General features: G+C 42.1%; 1 protein-coding gene and 1 pseudogene across 1 annotated transcript; one reads left to right on the top strand and one right to left on the bottom strand.

The window, feature by feature from the left end:
• The first annotated feature begins 341 nt into the window (after nt 1-341).
• On the top strand, nt 342-1,476 carry LOC147339609 (general transcription factor II-I repeat domain-containing protein 2A-like; annotated as a pseudogene).
• A 6,638-nt stretch (nt 1,477-8,114) lies between these two features.
• Nucleotides 8,115-11,380, bottom strand: tlnrd1 (talin rod domain containing 1). The gene has a single exon (XM_086296786.1). The coding sequence runs from the start codon at nt 9,787-9,789 to the stop codon at nt 8,725-8,727; it is 1,065 nt and encodes a 354-aa protein (XP_086152912.1). The 5' UTR covers nt 9,790-11,380; the 3' UTR covers nt 8,115-8,724.
• Between the last annotated feature and the right edge of the window lie 7,487 nt (nt 11,381-18,867).

Here is an 18,867-nt window from a genome sequence, read left to right as displayed (position 1 = left end):
GTGCTGGTAGGAGGGGTTCTGGTGATAATGCGAGCAGCAGAGTTCTGAACCAGTTGAAGCTTATGGAGGGATTTTTGGGGGAGACCATGCAGAAGAGAATTGCAGTAGTCAATACGGGAGGTAACAAGACTATGTACAAGAATGGACGTAGACTGGGTGGAAAGAGAAGAACGTAATCTTTTAATGTTGCGTATATGGAAATACGCAGAACGGGTGAGACCAGGGCTGGACTGGGACAAAAAATCAGCCCGGGCATTTTGACTAGAGACCGGCCCACCAGGTATTATAGGAAAAACCATAAAGCCTTTGAATGAAAACAAACGCTGTTGTCACAGTGATGGACACTGTCTTGTTGGTATATATGTATCAGTGTAATAAACTTAAACGGCAATGACTTGTTCACAGAGGTAAATGCATGTTTGGACAAATTAGGGCTGAAATGGGACAATCTGGCAGGTGTAACAACAGATGGTTGTCCAAATCTGACTGGGAAAAATGTACCGGTAGGACTTTTAAAGAGAATGCAGGATAAAGTGACAGAAATTAATCCTGTGCAGAAATTGACATTTTTGCATTGTATTATACATCAGGAAGTGTGAGATAGTGTTAAAGATAGACCACGTTGTTGATGTTGTAACTAAAACAGTTAACTTCATCAGAGCATTAAATCACAGACAATTTATTGCTCTTTTGGAGGAAAATGAGATGGAACATGGGGACATCAGCTACCACCAGATTCAGGATTTCTGTGTGAAGAAAGGACATGCCGTCCCAGAGCTTTCAGATGAAGATTGTGTGGCAGACCTCGGGTTTGCTGCGGATGTGACTGCACTAATGAACCAACTAAATGTCAAACTGCAGTGCAGGGGACTTTTTGTGCACGAGATGTACAGTGCAGTAAAGGCTTTCATGAGGAAGTTGCAGCTTATCTCAAGCCAAGTGAAGGACAACTTTCTGACCCACTTGCCAACACTAAAGGAGGCTCTTCCAAATGCCAATCACCTCCACAAGTACTCAGCCATGTTAGAAGCACTGCATGCAGAGTTTTCAAGGTGAATTCAAGATTTCAAAGCTCTTGAAAATGAAATGGACATGGTTTCTTCTCCCTTCACCTGCAGTGTGGATAATGCTTCAAGTGATGTTCAGATGGAACTCATTGGCCTGCAGTCTGACACACTTCTGGCAGAGCACTTCAGGTCAGTCTCACTGCTGGACTTTCATTCCTCCCTCAAAGAAGAGAACTTTCCACACCTGAGGAGTCATGCTCAGAGAATTCTAGTCCTCTTTGGATCGACCTCTGTATGTGAACAGACATTCTCGGTGATGAAGTTCAACAAATCCAAACACGGGTCCTCTGTCACTGAGGACCACCTCTCAGCAGTTCTTCGCATAGCCACCTCAGACATTCAGCCAGATTTCAATGCCCTTGTTCAAACCCAGAACAGGCTGGATTATTCTCACTGAAAAGGAGGAAAACATGACACAAGTCATTGCATTGTTGCATTTCTATAAACATCTTGTTTGTTGAGTTAAACATGTTAAAATAAAATGACATTGATTCGGTGGTTGTTTTTGTTTTATTTGGAATATGCACCACAATTTCACATAGCATAGCCCAATATAAATATTTACTTTATTTTATTTTTATTCTTCTGATTACCAGTACCACCTATTCGTAATATATAATTTAGTGAATTTTACAATTTAAGAAAGTTAAGCAGACTTGGGTTCAAGATGTCGTTGATGTGGCCCTCTGACACAACTTGGGTTTCTCATGTGGCCCCTTGTAAAAATTAATTGCCCACCCCTGGTCTAGGATGACACCAAGGCTCTTAACCTGAGGAGAAGGGAAAACTGAGGCGTTATCGATGGTGAGTGAGAAATGGTTTGCCTTCAAAAGGTTGGATTTGGTGCCAGTAAGGAGGATTTCAGTTTTATCCTCATTGAGCTTTAGAAAATTAGAGCTAAACCAGGATTTTAATTCAGATTCTGTAAGGGAAGAAGGTGGGAGAAGGAATCAAGTCTGCAGGAGAGATATAACTGGGCGTCATCATAAAAACAGTGAAAGTGAAGATCAGATTTGCAGAAAATGGTACTTAGAGGGAGGATGTATATTCTGAAGAGAAAAGGGCCTAAGACTGAACCTTGGGGTACACCAGAAGTGACCGGGAATAGACGAGAGCAGAACGATTTCAGGTGAATAAACTGGGAGCGGTCAAGGAGATATGATTGAAACCAGTCTAGGGGTGTGTCAGAGATGCAGAGAGAGGAAAGTCTGCTTAGAAGGACGGAGTGAGAAATGGTGTCGAAGGCTGAGCTCAGATCCACGAGAATGGTGAGAAGACCAGAGTCAGCTCTGATTAGAGGATCATTAGTGACTGTAAGTAAAGCAGTTTCTGTGCTGTGACATGAGCGAAAACCAGACTGAAACCTCTCATAGATGTTATTATTAACCAGGTGTGAATGAAGATTAACTGCAACTATTTTTTCGAGTATTTTAGAGATGAAGGGTAGATTGGAAATCGGACGGAGGTTGTTAAAGTTGTTAGGATCTAAAGAAGGTTTTTTCAGTATAGGAGTGACTGAAGCAGTCTTGAATAAGGAGGGAACGATACCGGTGGTGAGAGAAGAGTGAATGATAGCAGAGATGAGTGCGAGTAAGGAAGAGAGGCAGGATTTCACAAGCCCTGTAGGCATAGGGTCAAGATGACATGTGGCAGGCTTTGATTTACATATAAACTCAGAAATATCAGATAAATCAGGAAGATGAAACGTGGAAAAGGGCTCAAAATAGAGAAAAGGTTCTGGAGAGGAGGTAGACACAAGATTTGAACTGAGATTGCTGGTGGATGTTATGGATTTTTGTAGAGATGACACTATCTTCTGAGTTATTTCACACTTTTTGCTTCCTACAAATTTCCATATGTGTTCATTCATAGTGTTGATGCCTTCAGTGAGAATCTACAATGTAAATAGTCATGAAAATAAAGAAAAACGAGAAGCTGTGTCCAAACCTTTGACTGGTATAGTGTAGTGGTAATACTACTCGTCTTTGAAACTTGAAATCAGCATTACAGACAATCCCTACTGCGAACACGCCGAAACTAACCACCCAATCTACGCCACTACAGCAGTGATCACATAGATTCTTGGCTATAAGATGAACAGCCCCAAGTAGCAGTACACTCCATGGAGAAGGAGACTAGCGGGCAAGTTAGCTCTCCCTATCGGAGGCCCTGGAATCTGCCAAGCAAAGACTCACAGCCTTGGCCAGTGGCTTAAGGAGGCATAACAGGAGATTAAACCAGGTGTACTCCACTGAACCATCCAAGGTGTACTCTCAGTGGTAGGGGAGAATAACCCCACCAAGGTTGGAGATGACACAATACTGGAAGGATGAAACCCACAACAATTCAATTCAATTTCAATATTTTTATACAGCGCCAAATCACAACAACAGTTGCCTCAAGGTGCTTTATATTGTGAGGTAGACCCTACAATAATACATACAAAACAAAAACCAACAATCATTGACCCCCGATGAGCAAGGAATTTGGCAACAGTGGGAAGGAAAAACTCCTGTTTAACAGGAAGAAACCTCCGGCAGAACCAGGCTCAGGGAGGGGCGGGGCCATCTGCTGCAACCAGTTGGAGTGAAAGAAGGAAGACGGGACAAAAGGCAGGCTGTGGAAGAGAGACAGAGATTAATAACAACACAATGCTCAGTGGCAGTGGATGTAAGAGCAGACCACAGCAACCTCCCTGAACAGGACCCAGTAAGTGTCACAGCAACAGACAGCAAAGATGCTCTACAGTCTGAAGAGTTGGACAGCACCAGGCTACATCATGAGTCACACTTGCTGGCTGAAGAAGCTGACCACACTCCATGAGTCCTGATTCCCAAGGATACCACTAACAGGTTTTTTGCCTCTCTGGTGTTCTCTAAAAAATATATATTCTGATAAAGATAATAAAGAAATACTTTTTAATCAAGCAGCAGTATCAAGCATCAAGTCAGTTAGAGTCCTGGGATAATTATCTATCCAGTTAAGTAACAAAGGGGTTTGTTAATCAGTTTCAGCTGCTTTGGTGTTAAAGATATTATTACGTTTTTAAAAAGTAAGAAACAAAAAGAAACATCCTGTCTCAGAGTGACGCTGAAAAACTAGTTTGTCTTTTTATTAATTCTCGGCTGGATGACTGTAATTCATTATTATCAGGATTAGGGCTGCACGATATTAGGAAAATCTGCGATGTGCGATAACTGTGATCAATACTGCGATAACGATATGACTTGCGATAAAATAAATAGCAAAACAAACAAACAAAAAAGAATACATAATTTCCGTTTTACTGCAACAGTTTTATTTAAAGAAAGCTGCTGTATTAGCAGTGTAACAACAAACTGCACTTTAACATTGAAACATTGCCCCATAATAAAAAATTCTGAGGCTTGAATCCTGAAAGACATCCTTTCAGAATTCAAGCTTGCCGAACAACCATCCCTATAATTAGTTTTAAATAAACATAACTTAAATTATTCTGCAAATTATCTCAATGCAGCTGTTCATCATTTTACCTCTCACCAAGTAGTCATGATGCCAGTCAAAACTGGAGAGGAAACTTTACTGTAGTGCTGGTGTAGCTTTCAGCTTGGCTCAGTTCAAACCTGACGGTCCAGCGGCATGGTTCGTACATTTGTGGAATGGCGACATGGGAAAAGTCGCTTCATGAGGGGATGCGGTATCTCCGGTCCACTTTATGTATCAGACTGGTGAAGCCGTCTCTGCTAACTGTAGTTATAGGCATCATGTCTTTGTCAAAAATGTGTAATGGCCTCTGTTATTTCTTTGTAGCGCTTCGACGTTTTCTCATACGGAGTTCCACTTGAAAAACTCTGATACAGAGACGGCCGTTGCTGCGGCGCTCTTTGTCTAACATTAGCAACATTAGCTAGCCCGGTCTTTCTGGAACTCTTCAAACAGTTCTCTGTGGTTGTGTTGAAGATGATGGTGGAGTCGTGTTTCCTCTGGTGGTTGCCGAGTGTTCGGCAAGTGTTGCAGAGCACCTGTGTTTGGAGAACGTCGTCTTTACCAAATCCAAAGTACCTCCAAATAACCGAGGTGCTATTTTTTTTAGCCACGAGTTCATAGTCAGTAGCGTTCTCGTCATGCGTCTCGCTCTCAGCCATTACAACTGTGACTCGTTGCTGCAGCGTTGTTCGCTCCCCACCTGCGTAGGAGGCGGGCCTCTAATCCATTTGATTGGTTAATGCCGTGAAGGGCTCTATTCGACTGGTCTAATGTGTAAAGGGGTTTCTTTGATTGGCAAATTCTTTAAAGCACGTGTGTAAACATTTTAAGGTACTCCATTATCGCAGTTTACGCTGTCTTTTGCGATGGGCCCATCGCGCAGGCTGATATCGTGATGACAATATATTTTCGATTTATTGTGCAGGCCCAATCAGGATGTCCTATAAAACTCCCGCAAAAGCCTTCAGTTGGTCCAAATTGCTGCAGCAAGGTTACTGACAGGGAGAGCATATTTTCCCACACCGACTTTTCTTCACTGATTCCCTATTGAATCCTTAGTTATACTGCAATAGGACTAGGCTAATTTGGGCTTCCCACAATTCACAATTATTTCTTTTTCACTCATACTTTTTTACTCACTATGTGGTTGCAATCTGCATTTAATCATTATTTAATATTAATCTCTGGCTCACTTCCAGTGTGTCTTTTGTCCTGTCTTCCTCCCCTCACCCAAAACAGCTGAGGCAGATAGCCGCCCCTCCCTGAGTCTAATTCTGCCGAAAGTTTCTTCCTTTTAAAATTGAGTTTTTAAGTCCCACTGCCGCCAAAGTGCTTGTTCATTAGAGGTCTTCTGATTGTTGGGACTTTCTCTGTTGTCTCTGTATTATCGTAGGGTCTTTACCTTACAACATAAAGTGCCTTGAGGCAACTGTTGTTTTTATTTGGTGCTATAAATAAAATTGAATTGAACTGAATTTAATTAAAAGATGAACTAGAGGGGCAATAATTAGACATTTTACAGGTGGAGGCCACTAATAATGCCACGTCAACCAAACCCTCAGACAGTTTTAATTTGTTTGGAATACTAAAAACAAAAAGTTTTATTTCTTGTTATCTATCATCCACCTAGCCCTTACTCAGAAATATTTTCTTAATTCTCAGACTTTTCTAAGGCACATCAACAAATCTACAGCAGAACTGCTGAAAAAGAAGAGGTGTTGAAATGTCCCAGTCAAAGTCAACCTCAACTTGATTGGTATACAATGGTAGAACCTGAACAAATACAATATTAAATGAACCAGACCAAAGTTGTAAAGAGTAATAACCCAAAAATCCTCTACAATGATTTGACAAACTGACAGTTATACAGAAAACAATCACTTGAAGTTATGGTTGGTACAAGTAGTTCCACAAGATATTGAATTATGGTGCAAACTTTGCATTTGAAAAAAAAAACGTGTGCCCCTTCACATTATAGCAAGGTGCAAGATGCCAACAGGCAGGGCCATACATGGAAATATCAACTTCCTCGTTGTATACTACCAATTTTCTGTTCTACAGTTTATCTGAATTATTATGTGAACACTGTTAAACAAAGCGTATACAGAAGGCTTACATGTAAATCAGATATGCATAAGCTCCACTGACAAGTTTGACAGCACTGTTTAGAAGTTTGCCACTGTCAGACAAATGTGCCATGATAGAGGCAATCAGGTTTGGAGCCATTAAATTCCAATAAACAATTGAAAACATTAAAACTACAACTGTTTTTTAATTACCATGAGTACTCAAAGTCACTGAAGTTTTTGGTAGTTCCAAGTTTCAACTATTTATGAAACCTGTTTTTAAATAAACGTATGTTTTGTGTTATATTATGCAGTTTATCTTCACATAAGTGTGCGAGGACATACATTTCCCTGCTTCAAAATATCAGCATCTAAGCTGGTTACTAAGTGAAAAGCTATCAGCATGCCTACCCAGGTCATGTTTTTGCTTTGCTGTACAAATGATTACAAATCAAATTACAGATGAACACGTTTTTGTGATTTTTTTTAACTAAAGTTTCATTTTTAGTGGAATTTTGAATTGAATCCCTGACTTTGGTTTCCACTGACCATTATTATGTCATTTTGTTATCAATGTACAGAAATTTGAATATTTAATTCATCGAGATGCCATAAGTATTAGAGCATATCCTTATTTCTTTGAGTGGGTTAGTTTTAGTCACTAAAGCCTTTTCATAATATTTTCTATGAATACCACAAATACCACATTACAGAAGCAGAAATGTCAGAGATAAAACTGATCAGCCTGATTGGAAACCATGAGAGAAAGAGCCCCGAGCACACATGGTGAATATACTCTGGCCTATGGATCACCTGAATCTGAAAACAAATTTAAAAAAGAGAGAAAACTGTAAAAGGAAGCACTGTGTCAAATAATTTAGGGGTGACTGTCTGGAATGAGTCCAATGCATCGCAGAGTTTGACAGATGAGTGAGTGAACATTTGTCATTGATGCTTTCAAAAAGCAGCAACAAACACACAAACTGTTCAATTCAGGCTAAATGAAACATTCATGAATGTTCATTACAGACACCAAAAGGCCTAAAATAGAACAGGTACTAATGAATTCATGAATGTTTGTTCATCAATAGAAAATATGTCTAATGTTTTTTAAGAAAGATGCTGAAATAGCATTAAAGTTAGTTTGCAGTCTCACACAGATAATATTACACAATTACTTAAGTCAGTTTATCTGTCTTTCACATATTAAACCTGCTTTCATTCATTAATGCAGTCAAAGGGTGAATGTTTCATCTTAGTGATTAAAAACGATCTACCTTGAGTGTAGCCATGGTCAGCTTTACCCTCGGGTAAGCAGCATGTCAGTCTCAAAGTACATACTAGCTTGCTCTTGCCTCCTGTTTCATCACTAATGGAGATCATAATGTACAGACTGAGAAGCTGCAGTCTACAGCTCTCACAGAGATAGCTTGCACAAAAAAGTAACCGAAAATGTTTGGGTTTTTTAGATTAAGTGAATAGCCGGATTTTCAAAAACATTTTAGCCACAACAGCATATAAGAAACATTTTTAATAGATGAAATAAATACTCCATTACATGCATGGTCAAAACACTTGAAAATAATATGGGGAAGTCTGGTAGATAGTGTAAACCCTAGGGCACACACTCACAGCAGCTTTAAAAAAATTCACACACACTGAAAAAAAAATAAAAGCATCTTGACACTCGGCTCACTCTTTCCAATCTCACAAAGCCCATATAATGGAGCAGGTCAGCCAACTATAGGTTCATACTGCGAGGCTACATCCATCATCGAGGCTGGTGTTTTCACTGCAACTGAAAACTGAGGTAAACTTTTCAGGTCTGAAAGCTGCTGTCTGTTGGTGAAAGCACATTGTCTGCTGAGCCCAGTTCATACCCAGAGTGGGTGAAGTGGTCCGTTTTGAGCATGGTTTAAGTTAAGTTACATCCAGCGCAACCTCAAAAACCCTGCAGTGGTTGTTTTAGTGCTTTTCTGCATTCTACACACAAATTTTAACCACAAGAACAGGCCCACACAGTGTTCTTCGGATGTTACTCTACACCTGATGAATAGGGATTAACCCAAAGTGAGTCTCTTTGGTACATGAAACAAGACACTGAACCTACATAGCCCCTTCCTAAACTAATTCACAGAATGGGAGTTGACTGGTGGCAGAGTCCTTGGAGAGGAGCGCTCTCTGAGTGCCTGAGTAAGCAGAGTGCAACCATCGGACACGGCGCACGCCGAGTTACGCAGACGCTCACGGTAGTCTGCCATTTTGGAGCTGCTCTCGGGATGCTGGGCAACATCCCTGAGGCCCTGAGTGAGAAGGACACAGGCAGAAACCACACTCATGGCCCCACCTAACACTGCCGTTTGCACCCCCTTTCCTTCGGCAGAGATGCTCGCAGCTCTTCCCAGGAACTGTGGCTCTGTAGCAAACCCAACAAGGGCGCCGACAGCCTGGACGAGAGCAGCACTGAAGAGGATGCATCGATTCCTGGTCAGCTCACTGGGCTGGGTTTTCACCTCCTTCACACACGCCAGGAAGGCCGTGCCACTTGTGCTCATGCTCTTGACGCTCAGCTTGAACTGCTCTTTTGCAAAGCGATCCCTGGACCTCTCGCTGGCCAGTGATGAGATGTCCGTTAGAGTCTTGAGGTTGGTGGAGATGTTCTGAGAGAGCTCGAGGAGGAGCTGTGGGGTGAGGTCTTGCAGGTGAGTGACTCGGAAAACGCTGCAGCTCTGTTCTACTTCATGTCGACAGCGGGTCACCTTGTAGCGATCCACCAGACCCGGAAGGCATTGTTGAGAGCCAGGCGTCTCCACAGATGCCAGGTAGGCAGCATGAGCTGAGCACTCAGTCAAAGACACCACAAGGTTAGTCATCTCCAGGAGGCGGTCCCCTACTTCCGTGAAGCGACCCATGTTGAGCTGGCTCTGGATGTCATGGGTGAGAATGGAGAGCTCTTTAGTGCGGGCAATGACCGTGTCACGGCACTGGTCGAAGGTGTCAGCCACAGCCACACCTTCAGATGTCATGACAGGCCTGGTCTCACTGGACAGCAGGAGGAGGTCAGCCACGAGCTGCATCTTGCCCTTACATGTGTCACAGATGAAGGAGAGCCGCTTCCTCTGCTGCAAACTGCCACCGGGTGTGCTGGTTGATCCCTCACTTGCTGATTTGCCAGAGCCACCACTAGCCATAATAATGAAGGGAGTCAGAGGAAGGGGGAGAGGGTCAAATGGCTCTTATATAAGGGTTCAGATATCTCGTTTTCTGCTGCTACAATGCATTTTACTGTTTAAGACACTTCTCAAATAAAACTAAACTTTTAAATAAGAACTGGCCAAACAGTCTTCCTTAAGTTCCTTCAGAGTTTAGGTTATTAATTGTAAATTACATGTTAAAACACAAGACACGTACGCTCAGTGTAAACATGCGGAAAGAGCAAAACTCAATTACTACATTTACCCCAAATAGTTAACGCATATGTGTCTGTATAAAAGCCTTAAGAATAGGAGTACATGTGAATATATTCTCAGCATTATCTGCCGTAGTTTGTTAGTAAATCTATTACACAAAACACCCAAGAAAAAGCCCTACAACTTTAAAGTAATCAGTGTAACAAGATATACGCTCTTATTTGGAAATGTTAACTTAAATGCCCTGAACAACATAGTCACTATTCTAAGTATAGTCCCAGATTGTTGTGGAGAAAAGGAATTCACAGGCTTCTAAATTAAAAAATACAAACAAAACACACAAACAGCAGTGCCACCAAGGTGCCTTCTAAACGGGAAAGTACACACTGACAAGCCCCTTGTCATCAAGAACATTCCCAAAGTGAATCTCTGCTGATCAGCAAACGTCAAATTTTTTTTTTTTCTTTCAAAGAAGACGTCACCTCAGCAATGAACGGGTGCCTTTTGAGTTTTCTCTCTTTCTCGCTCTCTCTGTTTTTTAACTTCAGGATATCATTTTGTGGCCATTCGCGTCACAGCAAATAGCCAGAAAAAGCACCGAGATCTTGGCCGACTTGTTCCCACCGAGTGTGGCGTTCTCATGCTGGTTACAATCGGGGAACCACCCGGCAAGCTGTTCTGGTCAGTGGAAGGACTGGAGTTATCCTCCAACACCATCATTTCACGGGTCCTCCCGAGTAAAATTCACCGAAAATGCCACTGTCCAGGAAGAAGAAGCCTCTCAGTCCACTTTCAACCTCTTCTTTTTCAATCCGAGCGCTGGGTTATAAGATAGCGACTGCTCCGGTCCTCTCGACTCCATATGCATCGTCCGTCAGTCCGCCCTCCACGTCCTCCTCCGCGTCTTAACTCGGGACTCGAGAGTGTGTAGCCCCGCATATCCTCTGTGTGCGCTCACTTTTCATATCCATACCAGCCAGTGTTCTCTGAACATATAAATCACTTGTTTTGTAGGTCCACGACACCGAATCCAAACAGCGCAGCAACAAGAAGTGGCCGTTATTCCCAGCGACTGAAAGTAGAGCTGCGCGCTCCCACTACAGTACTATCAGGAAGCAAGGAGGGTGTGGTCGCTTCTGAACGGCTGCTGGACTGAGCAAACTTGTAGCAACGGAACAATACCGGCAGTCCTTCGCGGTTAAGTAATTTAGCACCGTTTATATTTACTAACCTAATGTAGTTTAACATTAACGGAGTCGCGAAAAAAGTTCGTAGTTATACAGTGACCACAGAGTTCCGCGACCTGTTTTACTCTCAGGACTGGCGACTGCTGCCCTGCCATAAGACACCCCTATAAAGTCAAGTGAGGCGCTAGCGCTAGCATAGCGAGCTTCCGAGACCGGAAGCCTTTTATTAAACAAATAAAAGCACAGCTTTTATGCAACAGCATGCAGCCATGACGGCGAGGCCATGGCGTTTGCACTTGTATGGGATAAATAGCTGATTATTTCCTTTAAAAAAAAAGATGCTTCTTTTATTTTAGTTAAATTACATGTTTTAAGTTGGTTTCAATCAGTGAGTGATTTTAGTTATTTCAATTTATTTCAAGTTATTTTCAATTTTGTATTTAGCATCATTCATCCTAAACACTGAAACTCCTCTGTTGACGCATATTGCTGATTAGTAGAAAGAGGCATTTCACATCTGTTTAATCATAAAAGACAATTGAAAATAAAACATAGCCTCACCAAGGCACAGCAAACTGCACTGAACATATGACAAAAGGCTAATTTCATCATAATGACAAATGCAGACAAACTTTGCTGGGATAGAGAAGGCTCTAAACAAGACGTTTTGAGAAAAATGAACAACATAACTTTTTTAAAAATCAACGATTACAAGGAAACTTTACTGTAAAATTAAGACAGCCTCTGTTGAGGTGCATCGGCCTGTACCTCAACAGCTACAGGCCGATGTCAGAGCCACTGGCCTGTAGCTGTGGAGAGCATCCTCACACAGAACATGACATCGTGGTTTGGGAACAGCTGTGTGAAGGACCAAAAAGCTCTCCAGAGAGTGATCCGTACAGCAGAACGCTGCTGCAGGATTGCTCTCCCCCCGCTTCAGGACACCTACACCAGGAGATGCCGGACTAGAGCAGATACTGAAGGACCCGTCCCATCCTGGCAACAAACTGTTCCAACTTCTGCAATCTGGTAGAAGGTTCCGCATCTTCTGGGCAAGGACAGAGAGACTCAAGAGGAGCTTCTATCCCCAAGCCATCCGTGCCCTAAACACACACACCCGCCCTCTCACATCATCTATAATTGACTGAGTCAGGACTCTTCCAGACACTCTAAACCAAGGCACAATGTACATTTCAATTCCTTTAATTTTAAATATGTTTATATTGTCTATCCTGTAAAATAGTCAGATGTCTATTCATATTAATGTACAGAATTCACCTGCTTGCTGCTACTACTGCACATTCACCCAGTGTATATACTATATGTATGTATATATATATATATATTAGGGGTGCAACGATATTCGTATCGATATTGAACCGTTCGATACAGTGCTTTCGGTTCGGTACGCATATGTATCGAACAATACAAAATTTGTAATTTATTTTATCAACTTTCCTTCTGACGATGCTGTCTGTGTTGAGCGCTCAGTGAATCTGCGTTCGACTACTCCGCCTAGGCTGCACTGTCGAGCGCAGATCCACTGAGCGCTCAACACAGACAGCATAGTCAGAAGGAAGAGCGCAGGGCAAGCTAGCGAGACAGAAGTTAAGCTCTCCTTGCAACATTCAGATCTGGCGTTTGGAATTATTTTGGTTTTCATGTGACGTATGACCCTGAAGGTAAGCGAGTCATGAACTAAAGTAAAACAGTATGTTGGATGTGCCACGCAATGCTCAATTACATGGGTGGGAACTAGTGTGTTAGCGCAGTTAGCTCGTTAACGTGTTGGCTGTCTAGCCCCATGCACGGGGCGATCGGCGGTAGCTCGTTAACGGAGATTTGCCGTGTTGTGGCGTTAAGGTCATTTCAACGAGATTAACCTGAAAGCACTAGTGGGAACACAACGAATATGACTGCACATTTACGCCGACATCATCCTAGTGCAAAGACAAAAACAACAAGCATGCTACTAACTTTAGCCGAGTCATTTAGACAGCTGTTAGCACGTGAGTCTCCTTATGCTGCTGAGAATATAGCCCAGAAGAAGCGGATAGTATAGCTTTTATTTTGGAAAGAGCCATTTCTCTGTAATAAACTCTCTTTTCCAAAGATGAGTGATTCCTCAATCAGATACAGGGCTCGCAATATCGCTAGCCCGACGTCCCGGAGCTAGCGATTTTTTCAGTCGGGCTACCAAAATCTATCTCTGCCCTGCCCGTCGGACTATTGTAGGAAGGAAAAATATATGTCAATGCTTTTGCATTCTTTCAGAAATGTAGCTGGGTAATTATGTCATTGGCATCGGTGAGCCACTGTCAATATGTGACATATTGAAGTCGCGTTTGAATTTGCGCTTGTTTTTTTGCTTTCACTTTGCAATCGTGCGAACTGTGTATAGAGAGCGACAGCACTGATCTGTGAGTGGTGATAATTTGTGCACCAATTCCTCTGACATCGTCTTATTAATCGTTAGCTTACTATGCAAACATGACAAGTGAAATCTCCCGCAGCTTAAACATGTGAGAGGTTGATCGCGCAGAGAATCGCTGAGCTTATGTGAGTGAGTGTGTAAAAGCAGCAGGATATATATTTTAGTTCTGCTGAGCCAAATAAGACAGGTCAGGGTGAAGAAGTGACAGCCAAAGAAAAGCTTACCACAAAACGGAGAAGTTATGACAAATGAGACTATAAGGCAAAAAGAAAGTGCAGCTTTATGGTTTCATGGACAAAAGAATTTCTGTGGCTGCAATATGACGAGCTAAATAACCAGGGCTGCACATAAGTGGTCTGCAGGTGCGCATTCGCTGTCAAAATAAAAAACACGCAAAAAGGGTTAGGGTTAAATTTAAAAACTGTACTTTTGAGTTAAAATATATATTTATAATTTTAATAAATGACAAATTAAAAAGGCATGAACATTTTTTTGTATCGAAAAAATATCGAACCGTGACACCAAAGTATCGAACCGAACCGAACCGTGAATTTTGTGTATCGTTGCACCCCTAATATATATATATATATATATATAAAATGTTCTTCCTCTACCCCCTCCAATTTTTTGCACATGTCGAGGAGCGTGTCAGGCTACATTTCACTGTGACATGCATGTGACAAATAAAGAACCTTGAACCTTGAGGTCCTTGGGGCATGAAGTCTTTGGCACTGGTACAACACAGGAGGTTTTCCAGAGCTGTGGGACTCTCCCCAGCCTCAGACTCAGGTTGAAGAGGTGCTCCATCACCCCACACAGTTGGTCTGCGCAGGACCTGACGACCCTTGCGCTGATGCCATCTGGGCCCGCTGCCTTCTTGGCTTTAATCCTCCTCAGTTCCCTCCTAACCTGGGTGGTTGAGAGGGACAGGCTGGAGCCTTGTGTTGAGTGTGTATTGGATGCTGTTGTCGGGGGTGGGGAGGAGTGAGCAGGGTGATTAGAGGAGGTGTAAAGTCTCTGAGGTGTCAGAGGTGGAGCAGCAGCAGTGGGGGTGGGTGAGTCTGCAGCCGGTGTTGGAGACTGTCTCATGGTTGAATCAAATCTGTTGAAGAAATGATTCAGTTCATTTGCCCACCTCACATCCCTCCCAGGCAGAGAGTTCTGCTGTTTGTGGCCTGAGATGGTTCTGAGGCCTCTCCAGACTTCACCAACGTTGTTTTGCTGAAGCTGGTTCTCCATCTTCTGCCTGTAGCTCTCCTTCCCATTCCTTATCAGTCCCCTCAGCTCTCTCTGCACCCTTTTCAACTCCTCTTTGTCTCCAGATTTGAAGGCCCTCCTCTTCTGCTTCAGGACAGCTTTAATTTCTGGGGTAATCCACGGTTTGTTGTTGGAGAAACACCGCACAGTCCTAGTAGGTGCGGTGTTATCCACACAGAAATCAATATAGTCAGTAATGCATGTAGTAAGGCTGTCGATGGCCTCTCCGTGGTCGTCACAGATCACCTCCCACACAGTCGACTCAAAACAATCCTTAAGAGCCTCCTCGCTCTCCTCCGACCATCTCTGCACTGTGTCGGTGGCTCCCTGCGCACTAATGTCCTGTCTGGCTGCTTTTGCAATCAGAATTTTGATCTGAATGCATTGTGGTGCCAAATACATTTTTCTTTTGCAAGAACAGCTATGTAGAATCTCTATAGGCTCCTCTTGTTCATGTGAATATTTTATCTGTTTATTTATTAATTTTTATTTGTGTTATTTCAGTTATTACAATATATGTGATATAGTATGACGATGTCTAAGGCAAGACAGGCAAGAGAGAAAAAGGAGGAGATGGGGGATAGACTAAAAGGATGGAGTACAAATAGAAATGCACAAAGTATTGCTAACTCCTGCACCTGTAAGTGACAAAAATCCAAAAACCATACAGCACCTGGAACACAAAACCTTGGATCACAAAAATGTAAAAATACATAAATCAACAATCTTCTTACCGTGTGTGCGTGTGAGAGAATAAGTGAGTGTATGTTTGTGTGAGAATGAATTCATAATAAAGGTGGGAAGCTGCAGCTCACACCGGTAACGGGTAACTGAGGGAGGAGGCCACACCAGTACATCCAGCCACGCACCCCGGGACCAACAAGCAGCCAAGGAGGGGCAAAAGAGTCCAACGTGGAGCGGTGACCATGTCCCAACGGGACCAAGGTCCAGCAAGCATCACACCCAGGCTTGCACACAAACAAGCCATTTGCTCACTTACTCACTCATTAGACACCCATTAGAGCACTTTGCCCTCGGACTGCGGCCTTACTTGTGGTTCCATGAATTTTATTTTTTAAATTTAATTTATTTTTTGCCTCTCCAGCACTGTAACAATCACAATTATTGTCTGATGGCCAAGAAAAATGCCAGACTGATTTATTTTTCCGAGTGGACCATTATGGCTTTGCCATACTGGAAGTGAGGACACACAAGGAACGCAGCTGACACGAATAACCATAACGAGGCAGGGGAAGCAAGACTGAACAGAATGAACATGAAAACACAAGAGCTTCACAATAAAACAGGAAGCATGATGCAGGAGTGGAGCAGAGGCTGACAAGAGGGAGCGAGGGAACACGAGGGAAAGAGCAGACATGACAGGCTGGGGAAACATGGATAAACCACAAGAAGGCAAAACAAGACAAAGTAAATGGCCTGTATTTGTATAGCGCTTTACTAGTCCCTAAGGACCCCAAAGCGCTTTACACAACCTGTCATACACACATTCACACACTGGGGATGGCAGCTACATTGTAGCACAGCATTGTTTTTCTTGTGACATTACCAATAGATTTGATGTGTCACATGACCCTCTTCCTATTGAGAAAACAAAAGTTGTATCCAAGATGGCCGACTTCTAAATGGCCACCATGGTCACCACCCATCTTGAGGAGTTTGCCCCCTCACATATACTAATGTGCCACAAACAGGACTTTAATATCACCAACCATTCCCATGTTATTACGCTGTATCCATATAAATGGTCCACCCTGTAGTTTGGAGCCCAAAGCAGGGTTCAGACGTCATCACCTAAAGACTGGATATCCCAACTGCTTTGACTGTTTTAATGCAGTACAGTTGTTTATTTTACTTTACTTTAATGTCGGTCATATGGGTGGTACTTTAAGAGCCATATATTTTATGTTGTTGTTTTTTGTTTATGTAGCTTTAACTGGTTAGTAAGGAATTTTCCAGATTTAGTACCACATACAACGTTGTCCTAACGCAACCTTTGCATCAGAAATTTTGTTCTCTGGTTAAATATTTCATTTAATTCTAGTTATCGTTTTCTCAGGTTGTTGATTACATGTTCTTGTGTGGCAGCATAGGCAGATTCCAATTATCTTTTGTTCTAGTTCTGATACATTTTTTTTCACATTTTACATCCGTTCTCAAAGTGGTTAACAAAGTGTTAACCATTCTAGAGGGGATGGTGAACTAATATCATCTGAAGACTTTTGTGGTTTTAAAAGGGGATTTATGTGGTCTGAGCCCCATTCTGTTAATGCTGTGAGATAAATTCTTTTTGTGTGTGTGTGTTACGACTTTGAGCCCTTCTAATGTAAACCTATAGTTCATCATAGGCTCATCATCATCACATTCTTATGTAGCGCTTTCCTACTCTCCTGGAGTACTCAAAGCGCTCTATACAACACGCCGCATTTACCCCATACATACAAGCAATATTATCTATACGGTAAGTGCTTTTCTAACTATCATTCATATGCATTCATACTTCGATGGATGCATCGGAGAGCAAGTCGGGATTAGTATCTTGCCCAAGGATATTTGGCATGCAAACTGGGGGACCCAGCGATCGAATCACCAACCTTCCAATCAGCATCTGACCTGCTCTACCTCCTGATCTACAGCCACCCTGCAAATACATAACTTCATATATACCCAACCACTAATGGGTTTCATGATGAAGAGATTATCAGTGTTATTCGCCTCACCTCTAAGTAATCATAATGATGTTCGTGATCTGCATGTAAAAGACAATACTATTCCCTAAAAGAATTAAAAACTGCCCAGAAGCTGCCTTGGCAGAGGTTTGCACTCCCAATACTTATTGTTCCATTTACAGCCATCCTATCTCCTTATTTCTTGTGTGTTGTATGAGAGAAATGCAGACTTCCCTATTACAACAGGGTCACTACTTTCACTGGTCTACCTGGAGGAAAACATGTTTCCTTATAAAGAGAAAAGGGCAGCATGCAGATTGTATGGAGGCTGTTTATTCTGAATGATTCTGAATTACTAACATACACAATGTGATAAGAATAAAGTAGATTCATATTTCAGAATACACATGAAATACAAATCTATCTCCTAAATCTGACAGTATTTTTTGTGCAAACCTATTTTCTTGCATAGGATGAGAAAATTTCCATGCAAGTAGTGGTAATGTTACTCTATTTTCTAATTCTCAAAAACATACATCCAAGAATTAAGAATTGTGTAAACAGAAGACTTAAGTTCCTTTCTGCAACTGTCAACTATTTGTCACCAGAGAAATCCAGAGAACAAATTATATAATTAATAAAGTGGTCGGCTTCTGTAGCTGCAAGAAAAGCCCAAACCATCAACTTTCCCTTATCATATTTGGCAGCTGGTATGGAGTTTGCGCTGACATCCAGTGTTTGACCAAATCTATGATCTGACCTTGGAGTGAACTTCCCAGAATGTCCACTCCTGGGAAGATTGCGGCTTAGTGTTCACACATACCTAAAAATCCTCCCAATCAGCAAAGGGTCAAATCTTCTCTTACAATGGTGGTCACATCAAGTGCATTTGATTAGCAAGACCTTTGATTAACTGCTACTCAGTCTAGTCTAATGCCTATTCAAGGTACTTAAGTTTTTCAGAGAACTTTATGCAGTCCTGTGAAAAGTCTCTTTTGATATGACTATATAGTTTAAATGATGATAAAAATCCTTTATAAAAGCCATCCAAACCTACCTGACCGTATGTGAAAAAAAGTTATACCAAGCTGGTATAAAGTGAACCTCAATCTTTATAAGCTTATTGGTATGGCTCTCGACAACAGTCCTATGACTATGTCCACACATGCACAGGGATTCTTCAGAGTTTATTTTGAAAAACCTCAGTTCACATCGAAATGCAAAAACCAAACCCAAACACTGTCAAAAGCAGCTCACAAACATGGTGCAAATTGACCAAAACAAGTAAATGTGC

Source organism: Aulonocara sp. 'chitande type north' Nkhata Bay, linkage group LG1 (genome assembly GCF_057382095.1).
Source record: "Aulonocara sp. 'chitande type north' Nkhata Bay isolate Kocher_YH1m ecotype deep benthic linkage group LG1, A_spYH_male_GT1.1, whole genome shotgun sequence".
NCBI classification, from domain to species: Eukaryota; Metazoa; Chordata; class Actinopteri; order Cichliformes; family Cichlidae; genus Aulonocara; species Aulonocara sp. 'chitande type north' Nkhata Bay.
Note: the sequence above shows the minus strand (reverse complement) of the source record. Positions and strands in the feature narration are given on the sequence as shown.

What these genes read in the sequence shown, in the direction of transcription:
- tlnrd1 (XM_086296786.1), bottom strand. Translation starts at nt 9,789, where the DNA reads ATGGCTAGTGGTGGCTCTGGCAAATCAGCAAGTGAGGGATCAACCAGC.